This window comes from Musa acuminata, chromosome BXJ2-5 (genome assembly GCF_036884655.1).
Source record: "Musa acuminata AAA Group cultivar baxijiao chromosome BXJ2-5, Cavendish_Baxijiao_AAA, whole genome shotgun sequence".
NCBI classification, from domain to species: Eukaryota; Viridiplantae; Streptophyta; class Magnoliopsida; order Zingiberales; family Musaceae; genus Musa; species Musa acuminata.
Window position 1 is genome coordinate 1,638,757 of NC_088342.1, and position 22,015 is coordinate 1,660,771.

A 22,015-nucleotide genomic window follows, 5' to 3' on the forward strand; every position below is an offset into this window, starting at 1 on the left:
GCCTAGATATATGCAAGAAATCCTTAGAATTACTTATTAGATGGATAATGTTTCGGCAAGCATGTCACATTGAACTTATAATAGTGAGTCGTTGTAGTAGTAGAAAGGAGTATTTTGGTAACATGAACGAGTGTGCCAAGATCCAGCAATCATTTTTTGCCCTCGAAATTGATGACCTAAGTCCAATTTAATCCATTAGACAGGATGATCTGTTCACGCAGTGAAGGCCGTCCAGCTTGAACCTACTTCTGAATTTTAATGTGATCGATGTGACATGTCCAACGATTCTAATACATAAAACCATCATAGCTAAAACATGGGATACGAAAACAAGCCCCAATAGCACAGTATCCATAATTATCAGACTACCTCACATTGTTATTCTCATCCAACATCAGAGACGAGCCACATTTATGTACGGTAGTGCCAAGAGGACTTCGATCATCATCATTATTGTTCCAGTCTGCAAGGAATGTTTAGATGATAATGAAGACCTCACTGCATAAAAGCCAAGAATGAATTGCCATGAGAAAACAACCAAACAATGGCAGTGGCCATTTCTTCCATCTGGTTGTACCAGGTTTTGGAGGGGAATTACTCAAGCATTTACTTGGAACTTCCAATCCACCCTCCCCAGTATCCATCTCATTAGACTTTGAGGAGGTCTGGATCACAGCAGCCATCAGCTGCTGCACCCCATCTGTGACCGATACTGGCTCCTTGTCCTCCTCCACTCATCATACTTAAATGGGAACAGAAACCTGATGGACTCGGATTATCAACAATGTGGAAATCACCGATATCTTCCCGAGCACACACGCTTGTCACCTCAGATCCTGATGCACTCGATTGACTACTTGCAGAGTTCATTTTTAAGTTGCCAGAGTGCAGAGTCTCAGAGCTCGCTTCGAAATTGGCAGGCTGAGGCATCCATTCTTTCACCTTGCAACCACCATTTCCAACATTACCTTCCTTTTTGGTGTTTAAAAAGCGACCACTGCAGCCCCTCACTCGGCGCATTGCATGAATGTGGCGTGACTCATGCAAGTATGGCTGCAGAAAAGCAAATCTAATTCAGACACTCAATCTGTTCACAGTAAGGAAAATGCCTATCATAATTAATTTATAATCATCTTCTTAACCTGAGAGTCAAAGAGTGTCACAGAGGTTGGCTACCTAATGACACTCAAAGTAACTACAGCATAAAACAAAAAAGTTCTCTCTGCCAGAACAGATATCCGAAATATATATACTATTTTCCTGCACTTGGTCTCAGTTTGAAACAACACAAACTAGAAAATCCAACCCTATAATATGGAGGATTTTTTTTTGTATCGTATGAAATGCGTACCTTCCTAACCTTGATCGATTTGTTCTTTTTCTCAGCCTTAGCACGAGCTTTGCGACGACGAAGAATAGCATTGAACTGTTTTGCATTCACATAGATTGGTCCTTGGGTTGCCACAGCCATTGGTAAAAGCATGCGTCCATGCTGTAAAACGAATATGAGAAATTCACAATCACATAATTTTTTATAGTAACTACCGGTTGGGAAAACAGTCACCAACAATGAACAAGGGAAAAATATGATGTAGCAAATTCACCAAATAATAAATTTGCATTCCTTGATCATTTCATATTTTGACTTCATAACACCATAGAGCCATAATTTATTTTAAAAAGTAAAAAAAACAAAAATGGTAAAAGCTAATTCTTTCTCGGAAAGAGAAACCAACCATTGCTTGAGCTGCATAAGTTGCATATAAGCCATAGAACTGGTCAACATAAGAGTGACTGGGACAAACCTACACCAGTATCAAAATATATTAAAATAACCAAGTTACATTGCAGATTGAATTAGCCAACTTCCGAGCAACTATTTTCTCCAAGAAAGTATAGAATGAGAAACCAAAAACTTACCATAGACTGACCAAGTCCTGGCTCGAAACAACCTGGATTTTCACGTAATGATGACTGCAGAGGAAAGGGCACATAGTGTTGCTGAGTCTTCTGCACTTCTCCTAAATCCTTGGGATCTAAAGAAGAAAAACATCGGTGGTTGAGTTCATTTTGTGCGACCATTGGTAGGGAGAAACATTATATGGTCTGAAACTCAGAAGTAACATCTAGATAGCACTGTGGGTTTCTCCACAAATTGGGAGATATAAACATGATATGTTGAGATTCTCTCAGGTGGTAATAATTAAGTGAAGGTTATGCCGCTTTACAATTGTAATTTTCACTTCCAATGCCAACTTATGCACATGTTTACATTCTTGTTAGAAGGATTGCTTGTTATAAGTGATTTCTTTCTCTACTCTTCATTGCGTTGGTAAGTTAAACACTCCATATTATATCCTTTAAATAATTTTATGTCCCGGCTTATTCGTTGAGCACTTCAAGAATGAATCTGGTTCTAACACTGTATTTAGTGCATCGCATAGAATTTTTCTCTGACATTGCATCTAATGAATCATAGATATAGTAAGTAGTGTGCAGAATCCACTCCCAAAGTTACATAACAGCAACTTGAGCTAAACTCTAAGTCCATGATCATAATTGATACTCCAATTGTCAGGATTAGACATTTATGGCCAGCTTAAAATTGTTTTGCTTGCTAGCACCAAGAAGATATTGAAACAAATGAACTAAAATGGAAATAAGTTGTAAGAACTTCCTCTAAAGACAGTGATCATGTAACAGTTGTGATAATAATAAACATATTCTAGTTAACTTATTTTTTCAAAAGCAATGAAGAGCAACTAACTTGTGATGACTGAGTATCTAACTTACAGAGCTCTTCGAAGCATGATGCACATTTTCTTATCCTCGAAACCCCACCAACTTAAGTGTGCAGCAACATCAGGCATTATTACTAAATTCCCAAGGTCAACAAGTAATTGCTTTTTCTCCTGCTTCTTGGTATCTCTTTTTGTCTTCTCCAATAGGTTTCATATCTCTTCATGCTTTGATAAAGAAAGATATCGAATTATCTAAAACAAAATGGTGTTTTGACTCAAACTAGTCTTGTACAATTCCTGAAATTTGAGTTCTGGGTCATATTTTCCTATTTTAAGATCTCTTGAATGCTCTCTGTCCTTAGTTTCAGTAGCATTTAGAAGCCCAGAAAAAGTTCATTTTGAGTTGCTTTACTAATTAAAAGTCTTCTTTTAGTTCTCAAAGATTCACCTCCATAAAGGAGTTCTACAAAATAATGGATTTTAGTATTTTGCAAGTTATTTTAGTATTAAACTTTCCAAAGCTTGAAAAAAATGCTAGTTCCCTTTCAATCTAACAAAATGTTATCTAAGGAAATTTTGAAGAACGATGAATCATGTGGCTTCTTTAGTTTGTGGAGTAAATCATACATGATGTGAAGTTAATTACCTAGTTGCAATTCCTGGGAATCTTTTATTGAATTTCGTCAACTTCTTATTTTCCTCTCGAGTTCAATCTCTTTGTCAATTTGTTTTCTGCTTATTTATTATTTTTTTGTCTATCTTGATAAGAATCAAAAGGGCCTGATTAAACCTAAAAAACACTGCTGTAGTATTCAGATCTAAGGTGCCACTACGATACTATTTACATTTTATTCAGATCAAAAGTTCATCTTCAGCTCCTGGATTCTCATATAACTTGAACAACCATTCTTGTTCAAATTCCTAACTCTTGTAACCCTAAATTATTTGAAATAAAGTTCCAGAAAAGTGTGTCTTTGGTGCTAGATGTTCTAACAAACCTGTTTTCCACCAAGGTTCGCCACTCACTTTGTCCTGTGTCACAAGAAGGTCAAATAACGAAGTTCATTAATGTAGCATCCAACATAAGGTCTTAGGATGACCCTAACAGCCTTATTTTGTGTTTTACCCCAGTTTTAATGAATTAATCATGATGTAGAGTTAAAAATATGTCACCAACGATGGCCATGGTTACGTCACAAGCAAAAAGAATTTACTCAGAAAAGTAGAACTTTAAAACAAAAGGACATTTGAGAACTATAGATTAATAGTTATATCATCGCTAAAATAGTGGTAAGAAACAGGCATGAAAACAAGGAAAACTCAAGTCAGATACCAAATCATGAAATAGATCAATTGTGAGAACGATGGAACGAAACAGGCATCAAAATAGTGCCTACTTCCGGTAGTGGCATTGCAATAGAATTACCTGGGACTATCGAGAACTTGACTGTACCATTAGTCCCTTTCTCTGGGATTTCGGACCCCGAACTTGGTCGTCGCCTTGTGTCTATAACGTGATTCATTTGTCGTGACACAGCTGTTATCTGGTCATCCCCGTCAGTATGGTCCCTAGACAGAGGCTTCAGCTGGCTAAGAGGATCACCATAGATAAGTTGAGATCCAACCAACCAAGGCACCAGTGTGGCCTGGGGTGTCTCAGATATCACCATCTGGCCAACTCCATGAATCCCAAAGAAACCTGATGTTTGCATAGTGATCGCTCTCCAAATCCCTGAATCATCAGAAATCCGTTCCTCAAACCTATATTCATTCACCGACAGGTCTACCTCCAACTGCTGCTCTCAATTGTGATGATCCAACTTGCCCTCGATTACCTGCAGTTCGAATCTTGATGTCCTATAGACGATGCACTACGGACAGAAGGAAGCTTAGATAAACAAGAAATGCAAATTGACGGCTTAAAACCCAAATCACTGAAACAAAACCAAGTACCCAAGCAAAAAACACCAATTCACTATACCAAGCAAGAAACAGGGTGTAAAAAAGAGAAAGGTAAGATTAGTTTCAAGGAACCATCTCTACTCAACAAAGTAGCATCTTTTGCCCTTCTTACTGCAGAACATTCCTTAAATAGCTATAAATCGCTATCGCGAGACCCAAAACCTCAAAGAGAGAAAAAAACAACTCGTAAAGCTTTCAAGATCCAAACTTTCCAACGAAAACCCATTCCAAAACCATAAAGGAGGACAATTTTGCGGACTCCATGCTTGGAAAACCTATAATCGAAGAGAACAAACATCCGAATGTCGACACGAGACCATAAAACCAGGTTTAGAGACAGCAAGCGCACTGTTTCAACCGAGCCAATAAGCAACGGAAGACATTGGAGGGACAACACTCACATTTCGGTTGGAGCAGCCGTTAAAATTCCCATCCTTTGGGGTGCAAATTGACAGGAAGACCAACGGGCAGATGAAGCGACGAACAAAAGAGAGACAGAGGTATACGTGGGAGGAGGCGACGGAGGTGGGCTTTATAGCTGCATTTTGCCGGGGATTATCCACCACTCCATTATTTATTTATTTATTTATTTATTTTTGAGGTATTATTATTATTATTATTATTATTATTATTTTACTCTTTTTTTTGGTGCAAAAAGCCAGCTTGGATTAGGTTAGTGGGATTTGATCAAGTGATTAATTGTAATTAATTAATTAATTAATTAATTTGTTCGTGACTTAAGCAAATGGCAAGAAGACATCACAAATTCCACAAACTAAGCACCCTAACTTTAGGTAACCCAAAATCCTTGAAATATCTATATACAATATTAATGTCTTAAATATTACACACAATAAACAGTGGGAAATTATTTTTTCCTCCTAAGTTCTAAAAAAAGGGTTAAATATTAAATTAATTTAATTTAAATATTTTGCACATTTTGCATGGTTTCAGTAATTTGATGCAAGTGATTGTGTAAAAGGGACAAAAAAATACTTGAGAAATAGAGACTTGTGTGGGAGGGAATAGATGCTTGTTTTATTGCCAAGTTTGGACAACATACTTATACCCTCACATATTTTATAGCATTCCCATATATCTCTATCTATGTAGAGTCTGAAAATAACATTTTTTCCATACATTTAATATAATAATAATAATAATAATAATAATAATAATAATAATATCAAATGCAAACAATGTTATTGAGGAAAAAGAAGTGGAGGTTGGGGAGCATTGCATTAATGTGCAACTCAAAAGGAAAGGAAGAAGATATAATATATTAGTAAAAGAACCATATATTCCCCCTTATCTTTGTCATTGATTGATTGAGATCATAAATCCCCAAATCTAAATTGAAGCTTATCAACAATTCTCTAACTTTCTACCTTCCGATTCCATGCTTTTCATTAAAAAAAAACAATGGAAGATTAGATGGGGCGTTGACAAAACAATGAGATCCACCTACTTATTACATTACTCCACAATGCATGGCATGCATGCGACTATTTATCGCCAACAGTGCTAATGAGCTCCACCGATCGTGAAGTGTGCTTTCATGGGCAGTTCACATCCGAGAATGTGTCGCTTTATTCGTCGTGTAAAGAAGATTAAAAGGATTTGGTATTCTAAGGAACAAGATAAATTTGCTAATTAGATTAGAAGAAGAAGAAGAAGAAGAAGAAGAAGATCCTCCTTAATCTCCTCATCCGGTTTCAGAAGAGATAACATTTTAAATCAAGTGAGGTAGATGTGAGAGTTGGTCCCCAACTTGCACTTCTTTAGGTGTTGCTTCCTTCTTATGAGACTACGACATGTCAACTTGCACTTTGTTTTTTATTTCTTCCTTTATTTGAGCGTTATTTTTATTTAAATCATTGTTTATTCAATCTATCATGTGTCAAAAGCTCATAGGATAAATTAATAACTCAATTATATTATCTTTTTTTTAGTCATATTCATATTCGTATCAATGGTTATCCTAGGTAGGATAAATTAATAAGCCAATTATAATATCTTATTTCTAATCACATACATAATTAAAATAAGATAATATAGTATAAGCAATCTTAAAAAATAAAATATGTTAATTTACTAAACAAAATAATAAAGTCTTCTTCGTGTATAAAGTGATTTTGACACTTGTACATAATTATAATATATGATCGAAAGAAAAAACGCACTCACATAACATGTTTAAAAGTTATACACATACAAATATTCATAAGTCATTGTTTATATCTATATTAGCATGGGCTCGCATATGTTCACATCGGCTCAATCACACTCAATAAGTATAAGACTTTACAATTTTATTTAGATAAATGTGTATCATGTCATATTATAATATTTTAAAATAATCTATATAAGATATTTAATGATAAATAATTTATCTTATAACTTCTTTAACGAGCATAATCTTATAACATAGTATATACAAAAAAAAAGTAAATTCTACGTCGAAATAATTCAAAATGCTTATATGCATATATAAGAAACATAGCAAATTCATAGATTTCTACACCTCATATCATAATAAATACATGTACTCTTACACTGTACATCATTATAATATATACATGCGCTCCTACACTGTATGCCATAATATATACGTACACACCCATATCGGATGTCATAATACATATGTATATTCTCACATCGCATATCATAGCATATACATGCGTTGCACTTCGTAACATATTGTGCACTCCCACACCGTACATCATAAAAAATATTTATATTTTTATATCGCATGTCATATGCATATTTTTATCATAATTCATATATTTTTTATACTTATAAAATATATACATTCATATCGAGCTCATAGCTAGCTCATGATAATAATATCATTAAAAATATACTTTTAAAAATATATTATAAATATGATAATTTATACAACCATTATTTCATAATGAATGAAACTTATACTTATCTTATTTAACTCAAAAATAAAGATGATAGTGAATGGTCACATTCTTTAATGATCAAGTGTGCTAAAAAATGATACACCTATCAAATTGAGAACATAGGATCATAAGATGTCTTAATTAAGATTCATATCACTTAAATTATTAATTTATAATAACTTATAACAATAATTCATAGAAGAATTTTTGATAAAGTCCATAATAAAATAGATTATATTCAATCTAAACTTTTTTAATTTTCACCATTAATTTTTTAACAATTCATTTTATGAACAAGTTTTATGTCACTATTTTAGTTGATTAAACGATCTTAAATTACCATGAATTTTTTTTAGGAAACTAAGAGACATATAAAATTAAATGCACACTAATTTTTAGCTTCAAATAGTATCATTTGGAGGATAAACTACCGAACTAGAATCATTTTTAGCTTAAAACTAAATGCACACTAGTTCACTACCAACACCTATTCTGTTTTGTTGAAACTAGGCTATGACTATCTAAACTTATAAGCTTCTTATCTCAGTGCATAAATATGATATTCACTCAATTTCAAATCCCACAAACCTTAATGGAGCCTTTTAAAATATATCAAAAGGGCATAGTCTAATCAAATCCCTAAAGGAGTCAATTTAGCTCAAATAGGACTTCTCATAAAATAATATATTCTAAGTATCTCATATTAAGATTATACTAGAAGCCTTACAATCATAAGAGATTCATACAAAAAGGATGAGATTAAAATAAGATAGAGGTACTTAAAAGATTACGTTAAGGTGTAGGGTTCAATCCTATTGAACCTTTTTTAAATTTTGTTATTAATATAATTATAAGGTTTCAGTAAGGGTTTCATTTTACTTAACAAAGATAATATTTTTAGTCTAAACTCATTTTTTAATCTAACTTCGTCCGATTCTTCGACGCATCATCCTCTCTTGTGACCTATTACCCAATCGGCCAATTAAGCTCCGCAACTCCGATTTCCTTAGCACAATTTCAGCTCTTCTTAGCCCGATGCCCGAAGCCTTCTACCAATACATCGACCGATCCTTCGGCTTGACTCCAATATTCATACATATTTTTCTCTGGCCCAACATGATATAACTTATTATCCTCCACATGCATTATGTTTGAAACTTAAACTTTCTTATTTTAATTATGTTCAAACTTATTCAAATATTAATATTCATTTAAGATCGATTATAATTCAATCATCACTTTTAGTCATTATATGCATACTTATGATCATAATTTAACCTCATACTCAAATCTACTAACACACTTAGGCTTATTGTGCCCAAAGACCAAACCTTTTTTACTATAAAATATGCTTAAAGTAAACATTAATGTTTACGCATGCTCAACCAATATTTCGTAGAACACTAAAATTAATATTTTTTAAAAATATATATTTTAATCTTAAAGGTCTAAAATATGAACATATTATTTATCATATTTATAAAACATAAATATTATAAATCATATTAGTAAGTAAGGTTAGCATATATATATTATTTGTGCTTCTATTAACATGCTAATTATAGTTCAATATGTGTGCAACTCGAATACTAGATCAATATAGATCAAAAAGTATCTAATCAAAACAAACAAACAAAAAGATATTTACTTATTTCTTTTTCTTTCTTTTTAGGGGATTTAATAACTTTCAATCAGGTGCAAATCATTATTCTATATTATAAAGTTATATATAAAATTACTAAATTGTACTTAAAAATTAAAAACTCATACCATCTAACCTTCTAACTATGGATATCTTCTTAAAGACAAATTACTAAAGTCTATTAAATTATATATAATACACATAAATTATCCACACGATAATTCACATAAGAGGCAGCAAGTATGCATATAACACATGTAGATAGGTGTTATGTCAAGAAGGAAGAATACTAACCATGGAAGGAAGTGAATTGACCTAATTGCAAGTCTAAGAATATACTATTTGAGCAACAACACGACATTAATTCCTTCACTTAATTCATAGAAAAAATTATATATTATTTAATCTACTTTAGTTAAACCTCTTTAGTATTCCATATCCTTGAAACATCTAGCTCCATTTATCACTCAGCAAGAGGTGAGGAGAGAGCACGATAAGAGGTGAGGCAAAGAGAGAAAAGGAAGAGGACAACGCACTAACACTTTGCATCTGCGTAGGCATCACTCGGCAACTGCATAGGCACCAACACAAATATAGAGCGACAAAAGTGCCGCTTGGCATCTGCATCGACGCTGATGCAAATGTAGAGCAACGTCACCCTTCCTTACATCGTTATCGATGCCGACGTAGATGCAGAGCAACATCGCTCTATATTGACGTTAATGCAAATGTCGATCAATACATTTGTGTTAAAACCGATAAAGATGTCAAGTGACCCTTTCGAGCAATATCAATGCAAATGCAAAGCATCATCATCCTCATCCTTTTCTCCCTTTATCTCAACTCTAGTCATCGCTCTTCCTCCTCAACCACAACAATCACTCACGACCCCCAACGACGCTATCGTCTGCCACCACTAAAATCGTAACTAGGACATTGAACTTAATTTTTTTAACGACGTCAAAATAAATGAAGTTAAATATTTTACTTTCATAATTATAAAAATTTTAATATATATTTTTAAATCTAAAGACTAAGATAATAAACAACATGAATAATATATAATTAGCTCAAAATAAATTGACTATCATAAGAAACAACAATAAGTTGTAAACCTTTACACCACAGGCGAATGCTAGCTTGCGACCATTTTAATTGACTTCATAAAAACCTGATAACAAAACGACTAAGCGGACAACATGGTAAAAAATGGAACAAATTTAAATACTCAAAACAAACACAAAACACAGAATTCACTGATAAGCAATAAGCTGTGTCTGCAAGTAGGAAAGTCCATTAATCTTTCTTTTGCATCTGAATAACTTAAAACTTTAGTGTCCAGTCTCATCGCCATACTAGAAGGATAATTAAAAACATCGACCCGAACATTAAGGTCATAATAGCATCTCACATAATAGTTGACTTTACAAGTCAACTATGTGAATGATTCACATGGAAATAGTATCTATCACGAGGAAGAATCATCACTCGGTTCATCCAAAACATAGCCATTATATTTATAGTCCGCACAGAAAAGGGATCCAGAAATATTTGGTAGACTCGGCAGTAGGTAAAAAGTGACAATTACATATCTCGAAATCACAACAAATACGTACCAACCGATAATACTACAGAATCATCAACCACCACCAGTCCTCTGGTCTTCCGCATCCAGAAGATAGAGTTGTAGAGAATAATAGGACCATGACTTACGGAAACAAGATCATGTGAATATGTACAGATGGAACATTGGATACAGCAGTGGAAAAATCTTAGAACCAGCTACTCATATCTGCACATTCGGTCTCTCTGAAGCTGGATCCTTCGGACTCTTCTGGTGTTTAGTCTCAGATTTTTGTGGATCTTTAAGGGGCCTCTGAATTGTTGACCTGTTCACTGCAACTTTGTTTGCAGTGTGTTTTCCTGCTCCTAAACCTGTTTGACATCAGTAACATGCGCTTGTAAAAACCCCAAATTTGTTCAGCAGTTGATTCAGGTTTTGCATGCAGGGTATTGCAGCATCAAATTGACCCGAACCAAGCAGAAGCAGTTACCAAATAAAACAACCAAGTGCGAAAGAGGAAAGAGATCTAGTTTCCTGGGTTTGCAATTGGATACATGTATTTAAACCCCTACAAAATTTGCAAATTATTCCCTTAAGTCTTCATATTTGTATGTTACTCCCTGAATTTCCAAACCACAATTCATACATGTCCTTTGAGTGCATTTAAATATATGATCCGAAAAGTTTCTTCTTCTAAAAACAAGCCATCAATAAGTACATATTATCTAATTTTTTCAACCATTTCTTCCTCCTAGGAATCATAAAAGAAATTCCATGTCTTCTCTCCTAAACCTTTCTATTGCCACATTCCAAATCTACACAAATTCCAAACTTCAGTCTTTTCTATTCTTCTAGATCATTAAGTTTTTCCATCATTATCGTTATTTTATTTCAATTATAAGGTTTTGGGATGTAATTTAAATAGTTTAAGGGGCAGAGTTCTTGTAAATTTCAAAATTATAATGGAGATTTATTGAATCCAAATCCAAAAGGTTCATCAGAGAATAAGGAGTATCAAATATATTTGCCAATAGAATTGGAAATATGAGTAAGAATCAAGTAGTTTTACCACTGTAGTTGCATAAACCACGATCATTAGAACAAATATACGAAGAAAAAACTAGTATCCTGATTATCTCAATGCCAAATGCACATAAAATCATTATATGGTACACAAAAGGTACCTGATAATGACCCCTGACAAATAAGAGAATAACAAATAGCATGCTCACTTCAAGAAAAGAAAAGTGCTACAGTTGCAAATTACAAATTAATATGCAAGGATGATAAATTTCTTGAAACAAACATACCACTGTTTGGTAAGGACAACCTCTTAGCCTGTGATTCCAGCTGAAAGGGCCTCTCCTTTGGATTGCTATAAGATCGAGCGCCAACTCCAGATGCTCGAGATGTGGCTTCTGCATAAACCTCCTCTAATGATGGCTTTTGTTTTGGCTTACCTGATGGGAAAGAAGGGGCCAGCACACTAGCAGACCAGTTTGATGAGGAATTGCTTCCATCAGACGCCGACGGTAGTGATTTATGGATTAACGTATTGGAATGAAGAGTTGAAATGGGTCTCTTGCCAGTGGATTTGTATAGGGTTTTAATTCCACTGATTCCCCCCTTTTCTTCAGCTTTTCCATTCTCATTAACCTTAACCCCATCTTTAAGACTAATATCAAGGAACCTATTTTCCCATGGACGAACTGCCATCCATCTTTCTAACCAGTTCCAACCCCAGCTATCTTTATCTGGTTTAAAACCTGCAGCAGCAGCAGCTGCCTTCCTGGAACCTGCTTGCCACTAGAGCACAACTAAATTCAAAATTCAACAGTTCAACTAATATACAGGATCAGAAACAAAAGTGAAAAAAAATCATAGCTCATAAATTGCTTTCATTTATAATAAAGCACCATAGAGAAACTTGATGTTACTTTAAAGTTTAAATAAAAACAATTTAACATAGAAAAGACCCAACTAAGTATAGCTTCATGTTGCTGACAAACCTGCACTGTTACAACAGCTGCTTCCATGACAGTAAAATGTTGCAAATCAAATTTATACGTACACATAAAAATATATAAGAAAAGAGTGCATAACACTGATTTGACAAATAAAAGTAATCTAATTCCCTAATTGTTCATGTCTTGATCTTCCTTTGCTGATGTCAGACATGTTTATACATAGTTATAGGCTTTAAGCAAAGTGTAGTTCAACAAATAATGTCAAAAAGTGTTGATTAAAATAGAACATCTTCTAACCAAAATAATACAGATTATTCTTCTGACATACCTGTTATTGAGTGTGACTAATGAAAAATAGATAGTGAACCTCTACTCGGTTAGAAAATATGTGAAACTCACTAGAAATAAGGACCCCAGGTGATATAGAAACACGGGCCAGTTCATGTTGGTGGGTTCAACATTCTCTAGTTTTGGATATTATGCATAAAAAGCAAAAAGCCTAACAAGAAAGTGTGAATTCTTTATATAGTTATTAACACAAAAAGGAAAACCCTGTGGCGTGCTAATGAAAGATTAAGAAATAGACATAATCATTTACAGAGGGGAATTACTAAAGGTTATCATTGTTACAACTTACAACTGAAATAAATAAATTTAATTAGAATTGTTTTAAAATAAATATCATTGGACACCAAACCACATCTTAGACAGTCCATTTTGACTTACAAAAGATCTAGAAATAATAATGTAAATCATATGAAATTCATGTCATAACCAAACAGTTATACCATCACAAAGGAGAGTGGCTAATAAAATCAAGGTAATTTGGCTTATATACAATGTGGAGATTTTGAGCATCTTGCAGGTACCAAAACTCAAAGGCATCAATATTCAATTGAAGCAGAATGCAGAACGGGCAGAGAATGGTAACAAAGAGATCAGCAGATTAACTGAATGTAAGCATGGCAATGTAAATTCTCTGTTATCAGTTAAATAAAAAATTTTGAAGTTTTCTTTAAGTCTTCTATAGGAATAAGCATTTAGAAGAATAAGTATTTGAATGTTGCACCAACACCTTTATGTTGTTGAACATTTTAAAAGCCCAGTCAAATAATTAAGACAAATTCTTAAAGGAGCCTACCATAATAAATCCAATCCCAAAACTCACTTATGTGAACTAATCCCAAAATCAACAACAAATTAAAAAGAGAATGCTCACTTATTAAAACTATGGATTGATCAAATCTAAGATTAAGATAAAGATACCTATAGTCCCCTACCAAGTGCTACCAACAATTTACGATACCATATAAGCCACTATCCACCATCAAGGTGTATCTTCTGAGTTATCATTTTGAAGATTTGACCAATGTGGTTTTGGGTTTGGATACTAACTCCATGAAAACCATGTTGGGAACTACCGTGTGTGCTAGGACACTTCTGCCTAGTAGAGATAGGTGTTGGATGGTTGCCACTGCATCACAGGCCAGGACACCTATAGCGGATCCTAGCGATGCACGTGAATTTTTGTTTGGCACAACAACATAATGTATATGAAACTTCTTAAACGACTCAATGTTCACCCGCAAAAGAGCACATTCTAGGTAAACGAGTCGATGTTCACCTGCAAAATACAATTGGAACTTAAACTTTCGACTTTCTATAGGATTAGAGCTTTTCCAGTTTCCTAATAATGATTAGAAAAATATGACAATGATGCTAACATTGGAGCCGATAGTGTGGAAATTTCTGCCCAACAAGTTGTATCAAAACCTAAGATTTGTTGCTGATCAAGCTTCATGAGTATAAGACTCCCATGGATTTGTCAGCTTAATATAGTTGACTCAGTCATACAGTTGAACCCTGACCCAATGATTACTTGATTAGTATAACTGGATCACTTGTAAAGCAAGTGACTAAATTGAGTCACTGGGAAGATATGAGATTCTCTCCAACAGACAATGACTTCGATCACTTGTCATGAAAATAGTTGCTTCCAAGGCTATATAGTTGAGTTAATTGCATGCATTGCATGTTCAATGATTAGCCACATAGCTTACTAGTTGATAGAGAATGTTTATATAATGTGTGGTAAGAACCTGCATACAAGAGAGAAATTCTTAGGGCAAGTAAAAATGGTTAGTTTCACACGAATACAAGTATAGAAGGTCGGGCAAGCTTTTGTAATATAATGGCATCTGGATACCATACTAAGACTGGTTGGTTGTGGCACATTCAAGTGACAGTTTCTCCCTCAATACTAAGACTGACAAGTAGAGGTGGGTCGTCAAAGAAAAGAACACTTTTCAAGTTTCCTTGGTTATAATTAACTAGCCAAGTAGTCATGTTCTGTCCCATTTAAGTGGAAACAGCAAGAGTAATTTAGCAAAATTAATCAATCTAATGCAAAAAATTGGAAGCCAAACTAGAATACGAGTTCCTTATAGCCCAATGTATTGCCATGGTAAAGAATCAGCATCTCAAACATATGAATTTCATAATCCAGATGTCCTCAGCATGATTATATGTTTATACTGGAGGATACCTGATGAGTGACAGCATATGCCATGGCTCTCTCACGCTTGGCTGCAGCTTGTTGCCTCTTCAGCAATTTTGCCTGAATTTCCTCTACAGAGCCAACACTGTCACACCAGCCTTCCTGAATTCAGATCATAAACTTGAGAATTACTCTGATTGGCTTAAACCACATAAGAAAACAAAGATGCAGGAGCACAAAATTCTCAGAACTAGGCACATGCTAAAGTATTTTACAATCTCATTTATTCAAGTTAAACAATGAAAGAAAAATGAATGAAAACAAGAAAATGTTGGGAGAATTAACATGCTGGAAGAAAATTTCGTTAGGCACACACAAATTGCAATGCCTGCTTACTGCAGACACTGGTTAGTCTCCTTCAATTAGGCAACTTGTTGGGAAAATCTGGTGAAGAACAGCACATAACCTACCAGAATATACCTGAAGCTATGACAAAGAACTCAGTATCACACGAAAATTACAGACTGTCAGACTCCTATAAAAATAAGTCTGTGCCGAAAGAAATTTCTTGCCAAACACAAGTAAAATTCCTGCTTACTGCTAAAGCAAGTTCTTGCATAATCAGGCAACATTTTGGTGTATATTTAGTACAGAAGAAAGATCTAGAGAGAAGGAGCATCTAAGAAGCTCAGTCCTACCTGAGGCTATTTACAGAAGAAACTGAAATTACAGAAGGTAGAAATCTTACTTTATTCATATTGTGGCTTTCATCTTTAGAAATCTTACCTCTATTTCTCTCACATGTGCTTCATGTGATTGTTGTTCCTGAACTTGTTGACACCCCAATTGGCTTTCTAATGCCATGCGAACTCGCCTAGCTCTTACACGGGCCTGAACTCGTACTAGCGCTTGCATGCAGCGAAGAGTTATTGCAGCCTGTTTTCTCACAGCATGACCCCTAACAAGGGCCTGTAATCTAACTAGCCCTTTTAGAGCTCGCAATGCTCTTCTAGCCTGAAATGGAGATAAACTCCAGCAATCAAAGAAACAAAATACAGTAAATAAATAGTATATATAGTAGAAGAAAAAAAAAACAAAGAAGCTAGTGAACTTTTTGACTGACACAATTAATCTCATGATGCTGACTACAAAAGGCTGCAGCTAATGTTGGTTATTGATTTTTTTATACTACAATTTCTCCAAGAATAATCCCAAAGCACATGCTGGATGATTTTGGAACAAATGTTTATTTTCATCACCTTAAATGCTATGATAATATCAAATTATCAATGCTTTTCACCAGTGATATGACTTTTAGCTGTAGATCATGTTTCACTTGGGGTAAGGCTGCACAAAATATGCAATAGGTATGACTGGCAGTCTCAAGTTGCTACTCAAGTTCTAGATAAGACAAACTAAAAGAAAGGTAACCCTAGAACCTAAAAGTGCTATCCTTCTTGGTTGATGTTTAAGCTCATGCTGCCAAGGAGCAAGTAAAGCTCACCTTGACATGAAATAGAGAAGAGAAAACAACAAATGTTGCTATAAGAGTTGATGTTCATCTGAAAAACACATAAAGCCAAAGAGCCAAGGGCATACTAAAAGATTTTCTATTTGGGTGCTCTACTAGGAATTCGAAAAGATGGAGTTACTTCACTACCAATGGAGATTTATTCAGTTTTTAGTTGTGACTTAGAATCATGGTAGATAAACATATTTGAGTGTTTAGAAGTCTCAACATTCATGAGTTCATTGATCTTTATACCTGATTCATTATACTGCAACAAACAACATATAATGGCAAAGGGAACAGATTTATTACTCTTGTTAACTCCATTTATAACTTTTGAACTAAATGAGCATCCATGTGTCGGTCATTAGTTAAAGCCCATTAATCGTTGATCAGTAACTAAGTCTTCATGGCTAGTCACGGTAGATAATTTTTGGCTTAAGCTTTAAAGTATCAATTTACAGAAGGAGATAATTGCCTCTTTGACAAGGATTTCAATGCAGCTCTCTTCCTTTAATAGATTTATGGAAGATGACTTTTTGCCTCATGGTAACATTTGTGAATCCAAGCTTAAGATTTGATGTATTAATTTACAGAAGCAGATAACTGTCTTTTTTCTGAGTTGACTAGCAGTGGAAAAAAGACCCTTTTCTTTTAGTGATTATTGGAAGATGACAATATGGCTCAAGGAAACAATCACATGGGCAAGCAAGTTTTAGCATCTTATCTTGATGAAATGTAGCTTACTGATGCTGATTTCCTGATAATTAGTGCTTTTCAACAACAAAAGGTTAGCTAGATGAAATAGATAAACGTTTACCCATAACATTGGTTTAGTCACTGCCTGATTCATGATTAGTGTTACTATCTTATTCATATAATGATACCTCTTACTGTTGCAATTCTCATTGCAGGAATTATACTAATGCACAGTATTTGAAGAATCTTGCTTAAGCGTTTGCAGTATATTAAACACAAAGTCACTGACATACCAGGAATGCTCGAAAAGCAGATTGAATAACTATGGCAGCCCACTCCTCTCTCATGCTCTGTTGAGTTTGATAGGCCAATTGTCTATTTTCTGATATGGTGGGAGAGGAAGCGTAGTTTGAATTTGACTGAATGTTAGCATTGCCAGCATATGGAGCCACTGCAGGAGCAAACTCATCTTCCATCATAACAGAATCAAGGCCAACAGGGTTTTTCTTCTGGCTGCACAAACTATTGGCTGAGGCACTTTTCTGCAATGATCTCAGATGATGAGACAGAGAAGTACTCAAATAGAGATATGCACAAACAAAAACAGAACACCATTTTCAAGGATAAATTAGGAAATGGAAAGTAGTATATTATTATTTTAGAGAAACTGATTATAAGGAACTGATTATATATATTACTTTTCATCATTTAGATCTATGGTTACTCCCTGTATTATATTGACTTGCCGTATTATATGTTGCTTCCAGCCAACATAATGTCTATCCTTGCAACTAAAAGTCACAAACTGAGGCATAACAGGTGATGTGTCACAAGTAGAGTTTGCCCCAAAATGCATTTGCCAATATGTCTGCATTATCTTTCAAGAAACTTTATAAGAGTAAACAAACTATTGGCGTGTGAACTGGCTGGACAGCATTTAATACAGTCCAGATTTACAAACTTAGTCTAATACTTAATGGACACGAAACAAGTAGTGGTTTAAAAATTTAACAAGACTCATCTCAGATTTGAAAACCATTTAGTTGAGCTAGTTGACATCATGTACTGTGGAGATCATAGCTATATTGAAGACCTAGCTCCAAGTTCCTTTGGGACAATAGGGCTACTGCCGTGCTGACCAAATGGTACACTAGTGCTGAGCTCAATCTTAGTTCAGGTTGTGCAGCCAATCCATTGACAACACCATTCTTGACACTGTTCTCCTTTTTCCAGGCTTAAGATCAAACAGATAAGAAAATTGATTGTTAAATAGTCCATGTTATGTGACCCCAACACTATTGGCATATGTTATTTCATCAAGGATAAGTTTGGAAACAGAGCATCTAGTATTGAGGTAAGCATATCTATAAAATCAGTGCCATAGTAAGACTCTCAAAGATAGGTCAGTCAACTCAAAGTAGAAGAGCATGAAACAATTTTCTTGGAACTTTGTATTATGACCATACATGCAAAAGAAAAGGTCTACTCACATTTTTGCCATTTTCTGGACGTTGTAAATTCTCTTGTTTCCTTATGCCAACCAATGATCTAAGCCATTTTGAAGAAATACCCATGATATGTTTCAGTTAAGCTTCAGATGACAATGACCTGCCAAAAAAATGACAATAAAGTTAGGATATAGTCAACAGTTTGCTATTCTTCTCTGCCATGACAGATGACAGATATGAGCATCAAATATATCAAATCAGAGTGCTAGTTAGGAGATCATATACCTACCTAAAGTTCAGAACCAATTTTGTGGCAGAACTAACAAAGTTACAAAAAGAATGGCATAATTGCAAAAAGAGAGCAAACTGCAAATTTTATGTGACTTGAATACTTCAAGCTGAAACTCATTTGTTGGTATTAAAATTAAGATTGTCAAATCAAGATTAAAATTGAGATTGGCATGAGGATTAGGATCAAGATTCAGCCAGATCCTGAAAGGGTTGGATTAGTTTTTCTCGGAGTAATATAAATTAGCTGAAAATTAATCAAAATCAAAATCCATTAGAGAACTTTTTGAACAAATTGGAAATTAGACAAAGTTAGCTGTAATCAACCAGAAACTGATTGCAATCAACCAAGACTGGCTGATTTTTCAAATTCTTTCAATGTTCTAGTTTCCATTCTGACAAATGAACCATGATGCTAAGCGTGAATCATCACCCTTAAAGCTAATCAAACTAAATATGAAGACAACTTGGGCAGTACCATCCAACAACATGACACTAGAATTGTCTGGTGCAGATGCACTAGCTTTTGGTACAAAGATAATATCTGATGAAATTCCTCCGCTATAAAAAGTTCTCCTGGATCGAAATCATCAGTATTTTGGAAAATCAAGTCAGCTGCATGGAATTATTACTGTGGAAACACGTACTCGATGCAACAAACTCTATTTTAGGGTTGGGTTAATTTATGTTAAGGTCCATAATCATCTTATTAGCTAATCTTATATTTCTGGACTTTTTGTTCAATTTGTTTTAATCTTACTTTTACATTATATATAGTCCAATACAAAGTGTTTTTGGTCCTTTTTGAGCCGATATAGGAGTCAAAATTGAGAAGTGATTAATTAGAGTTAAGACTAATACACCTTGCTAAAGACTTGGACTTCAGTCAGAGGCCACCTTCCACCTCCTTGAAGCCATCTCAGTAAGTCCCAAAACCTAACTCTAGGCTAATAGGATTCCATGGTACATTAATAATGTATTATTTCTGTCAAAGGAAGAGGTTATGAGTAATTTTGTTATGAAACAACAATGTGTTCTCTTGCTGAATAATGGCCCACCTTGAGCCCTTCTGAGATTCAGCTTATGCTAGATAAGGCTCAGTCATACCACAAGAGAAACATTTACATTTTTGGTTGTGTCATAAAGGGAAGCCTTCTATTTAAGGATAGCTTTCAACCGTGCTCTCCTGTTTTACTTTTTCCTGATGAGTAGCGATATGTACTGCGACTCTAAGTGTGATTTAAAGCACAAATCATCAACGTATCATGCATCAAGGTGGTGAAAGGGGCTGGGGTTGGAGATGGTGTGCTTTTGGAAGTGCACCACGTCCATGAATCATGACTTTAGTCGTGCAATGAGCTTCGGTATGCAGCATTTTTGTTTTCCACCAGCATATTTAGTGTATTTTTAATCAGTTATCACTATCTTTCCATTCTTCAGACCAAGAGCCTCTAAATGAAGAAAAATCTGATCCATGGGGATCAAGAAAGGTTCTGTTATTGAAGGAAGTTTTCAGTGCACATGATAAAATCGGTCATTTATCAAAAAGACCAACTGATATGGACTACTTGGTTAAGAAAGAATCTAAATAAATATGGAAGGGTGGGAATTAGAAACCTGAAAACCTGACAGGATTATCAGACAAGTCCATTCTTTTAAATTCTACGTAAGTGATGCATAGAATTTTCAGCAAAAAGACAGAAGAAGATGCGAAGCGATCACCAGATCCAAAACGGGTGTAACGCATGAGACAACGATCAAAAAGACAAAAATGCAAGCAACTAGATAAGACTACAAATAAAACATAATCAAGTAATCCAGTGAGAATTCTCTCGATTTCACCGTGAGAAGCCAAATCCAGAACAAGTGACTGGAGTTCGTTAAGAATTTGCAGACGGCTTACATCAAAAGATGGGGCCCTGAAAGAAACTCTTACTCGAGATGTAGCCGAATCTACTCCAAAGCATTCCAGATCGCAACAACCATTTCACTTCAGAACAAGCAAAATCCGACTTTTAGCCTAGGACTGGCAGCTCATACTACTCATCTAATCTATCGAGGAACCAAAATCCCGGGAAAACAGCTTTAAAACAAACAATTCCATCCAAGGAGTAAAAAGGGGGAAGGAAGCACAAACGACCAGGATTCGGCCGGAGTACCAAGAAGATCCCACGCGGCCCAATGCATAAAGGAGATGAAACCGGGAGTCCGAATCGGACGGCATCGAGAAGGGGGGAGACGAAGCACGGGCGCAGATCCGACCATACGCGATTCGACACGAAACCAACAAGCGGGAGGGAAGGGATAGTTTTGGAGAAGGGATTCGAATCCAGAGCGCACCTCAGGAAATCGATTCGTGGGATCTACTCCTATGGCTTGTTCGAGCTTTCCCTGCTCCTCCTTTTGCTGGTGGCCGGCAATTTCCCCTGTCACCCTGTCTCGCTCAGACGCTTTACTTCCTCTTCTTTTGCACCCTCCCGTAGTCGAGCAGTCGCTGGCGATCGTTTTGGTTTTTGGTTAGAGGATTAAAAGCCAAAAAGGTGACCTTTTTATTTGCTCGTCTCTGCAATATCTAAACTGACATTTCTACCCCTGTATATTGCATACAATTGCAAACGGTAAGACAAAGTCCACGGCCATGAATCCGACAAATCTGAATCCGATTCAGCCCTGATTTGAGTACTTTCGTTATATTTATATTCATATCAACGCCCAATTCACCAGTTTCTTATTAATCCAACTAAGTGGATTTGATATCCAAAAATAATAATCCGCTACCGTTTAAGAA

The 22,015-nt window shown here is 35.1% G+C and overlaps 2 protein-coding genes across 5 annotated transcripts; both read right to left on the reverse strand.

The window, feature by feature from the left end:
- Positions 1-322: 322 nt before the first annotated feature.
- On the reverse strand, positions 323-5,229 carry LOC135585279 (nuclear transcription factor Y subunit A-10-like). Of its 3 annotated transcripts, none has more exons than XM_065107813.1 (6): positions 5,105-5,229; positions 4,168-4,612; positions 1,921-2,036; positions 1,737-1,805; positions 1,361-1,492; positions 323-1,053 (listed from the first exon to the last, which is right to left on the reverse strand). In XM_065107813.1, exons 2-6 carry the CDS (start codon positions 4,451-4,453, stop codon positions 649-651), a joined length of 1,008 nt encoding a protein of 335 aa, XP_064963885.1. In that variant the 5' UTR covers positions 4,454-4,612; positions 5,105-5,229; the 3' UTR covers positions 323-648. The 3 variants fall into 3 exon arrangements, with proteins under 3 accessions (XP_064963885.1, XP_064963883.1, XP_064963884.1); XM_065107811.1 differs by having other exon boundaries at positions 1,352-1,492; XM_065107812.1 differs by having other exon boundaries at positions 1,352-1,492; positions 4,168-4,576; positions 5,105-5,195.
- A 5,517-nt stretch (positions 5,230-10,746) lies between these two features.
- LOC135586538 (protein IQ-DOMAIN 5-like) lies at positions 10,747-21,740 on the reverse strand. Of its 2 annotated transcripts, XM_065107814.1 has the most exons (7): positions 21,568-21,740; positions 18,982-19,099; positions 17,785-18,033; positions 16,069-16,296; positions 15,331-15,444; positions 12,129-12,624; positions 10,747-11,189 (listed from the first exon to the last, which is right to left on the reverse strand). In XM_065107814.1, the coding sequence occupies exons 2-7, from the start codon at positions 19,063-19,065 to the stop codon at positions 11,041-11,043; spliced, it is 1,320 nt and encodes a 439-aa protein (XP_064963886.1). In that variant the 5' UTR covers positions 19,066-19,099; positions 21,568-21,740; the 3' UTR covers positions 10,747-11,040. The 2 variants fall into 2 exon arrangements, with proteins under 2 accessions (XP_064963886.1, XP_064963887.1); XM_065107815.1 differs by lacking the exon at positions 16,069-16,296.
- Between the last annotated feature and the right edge of the window lie 275 nt (positions 21,741-22,015).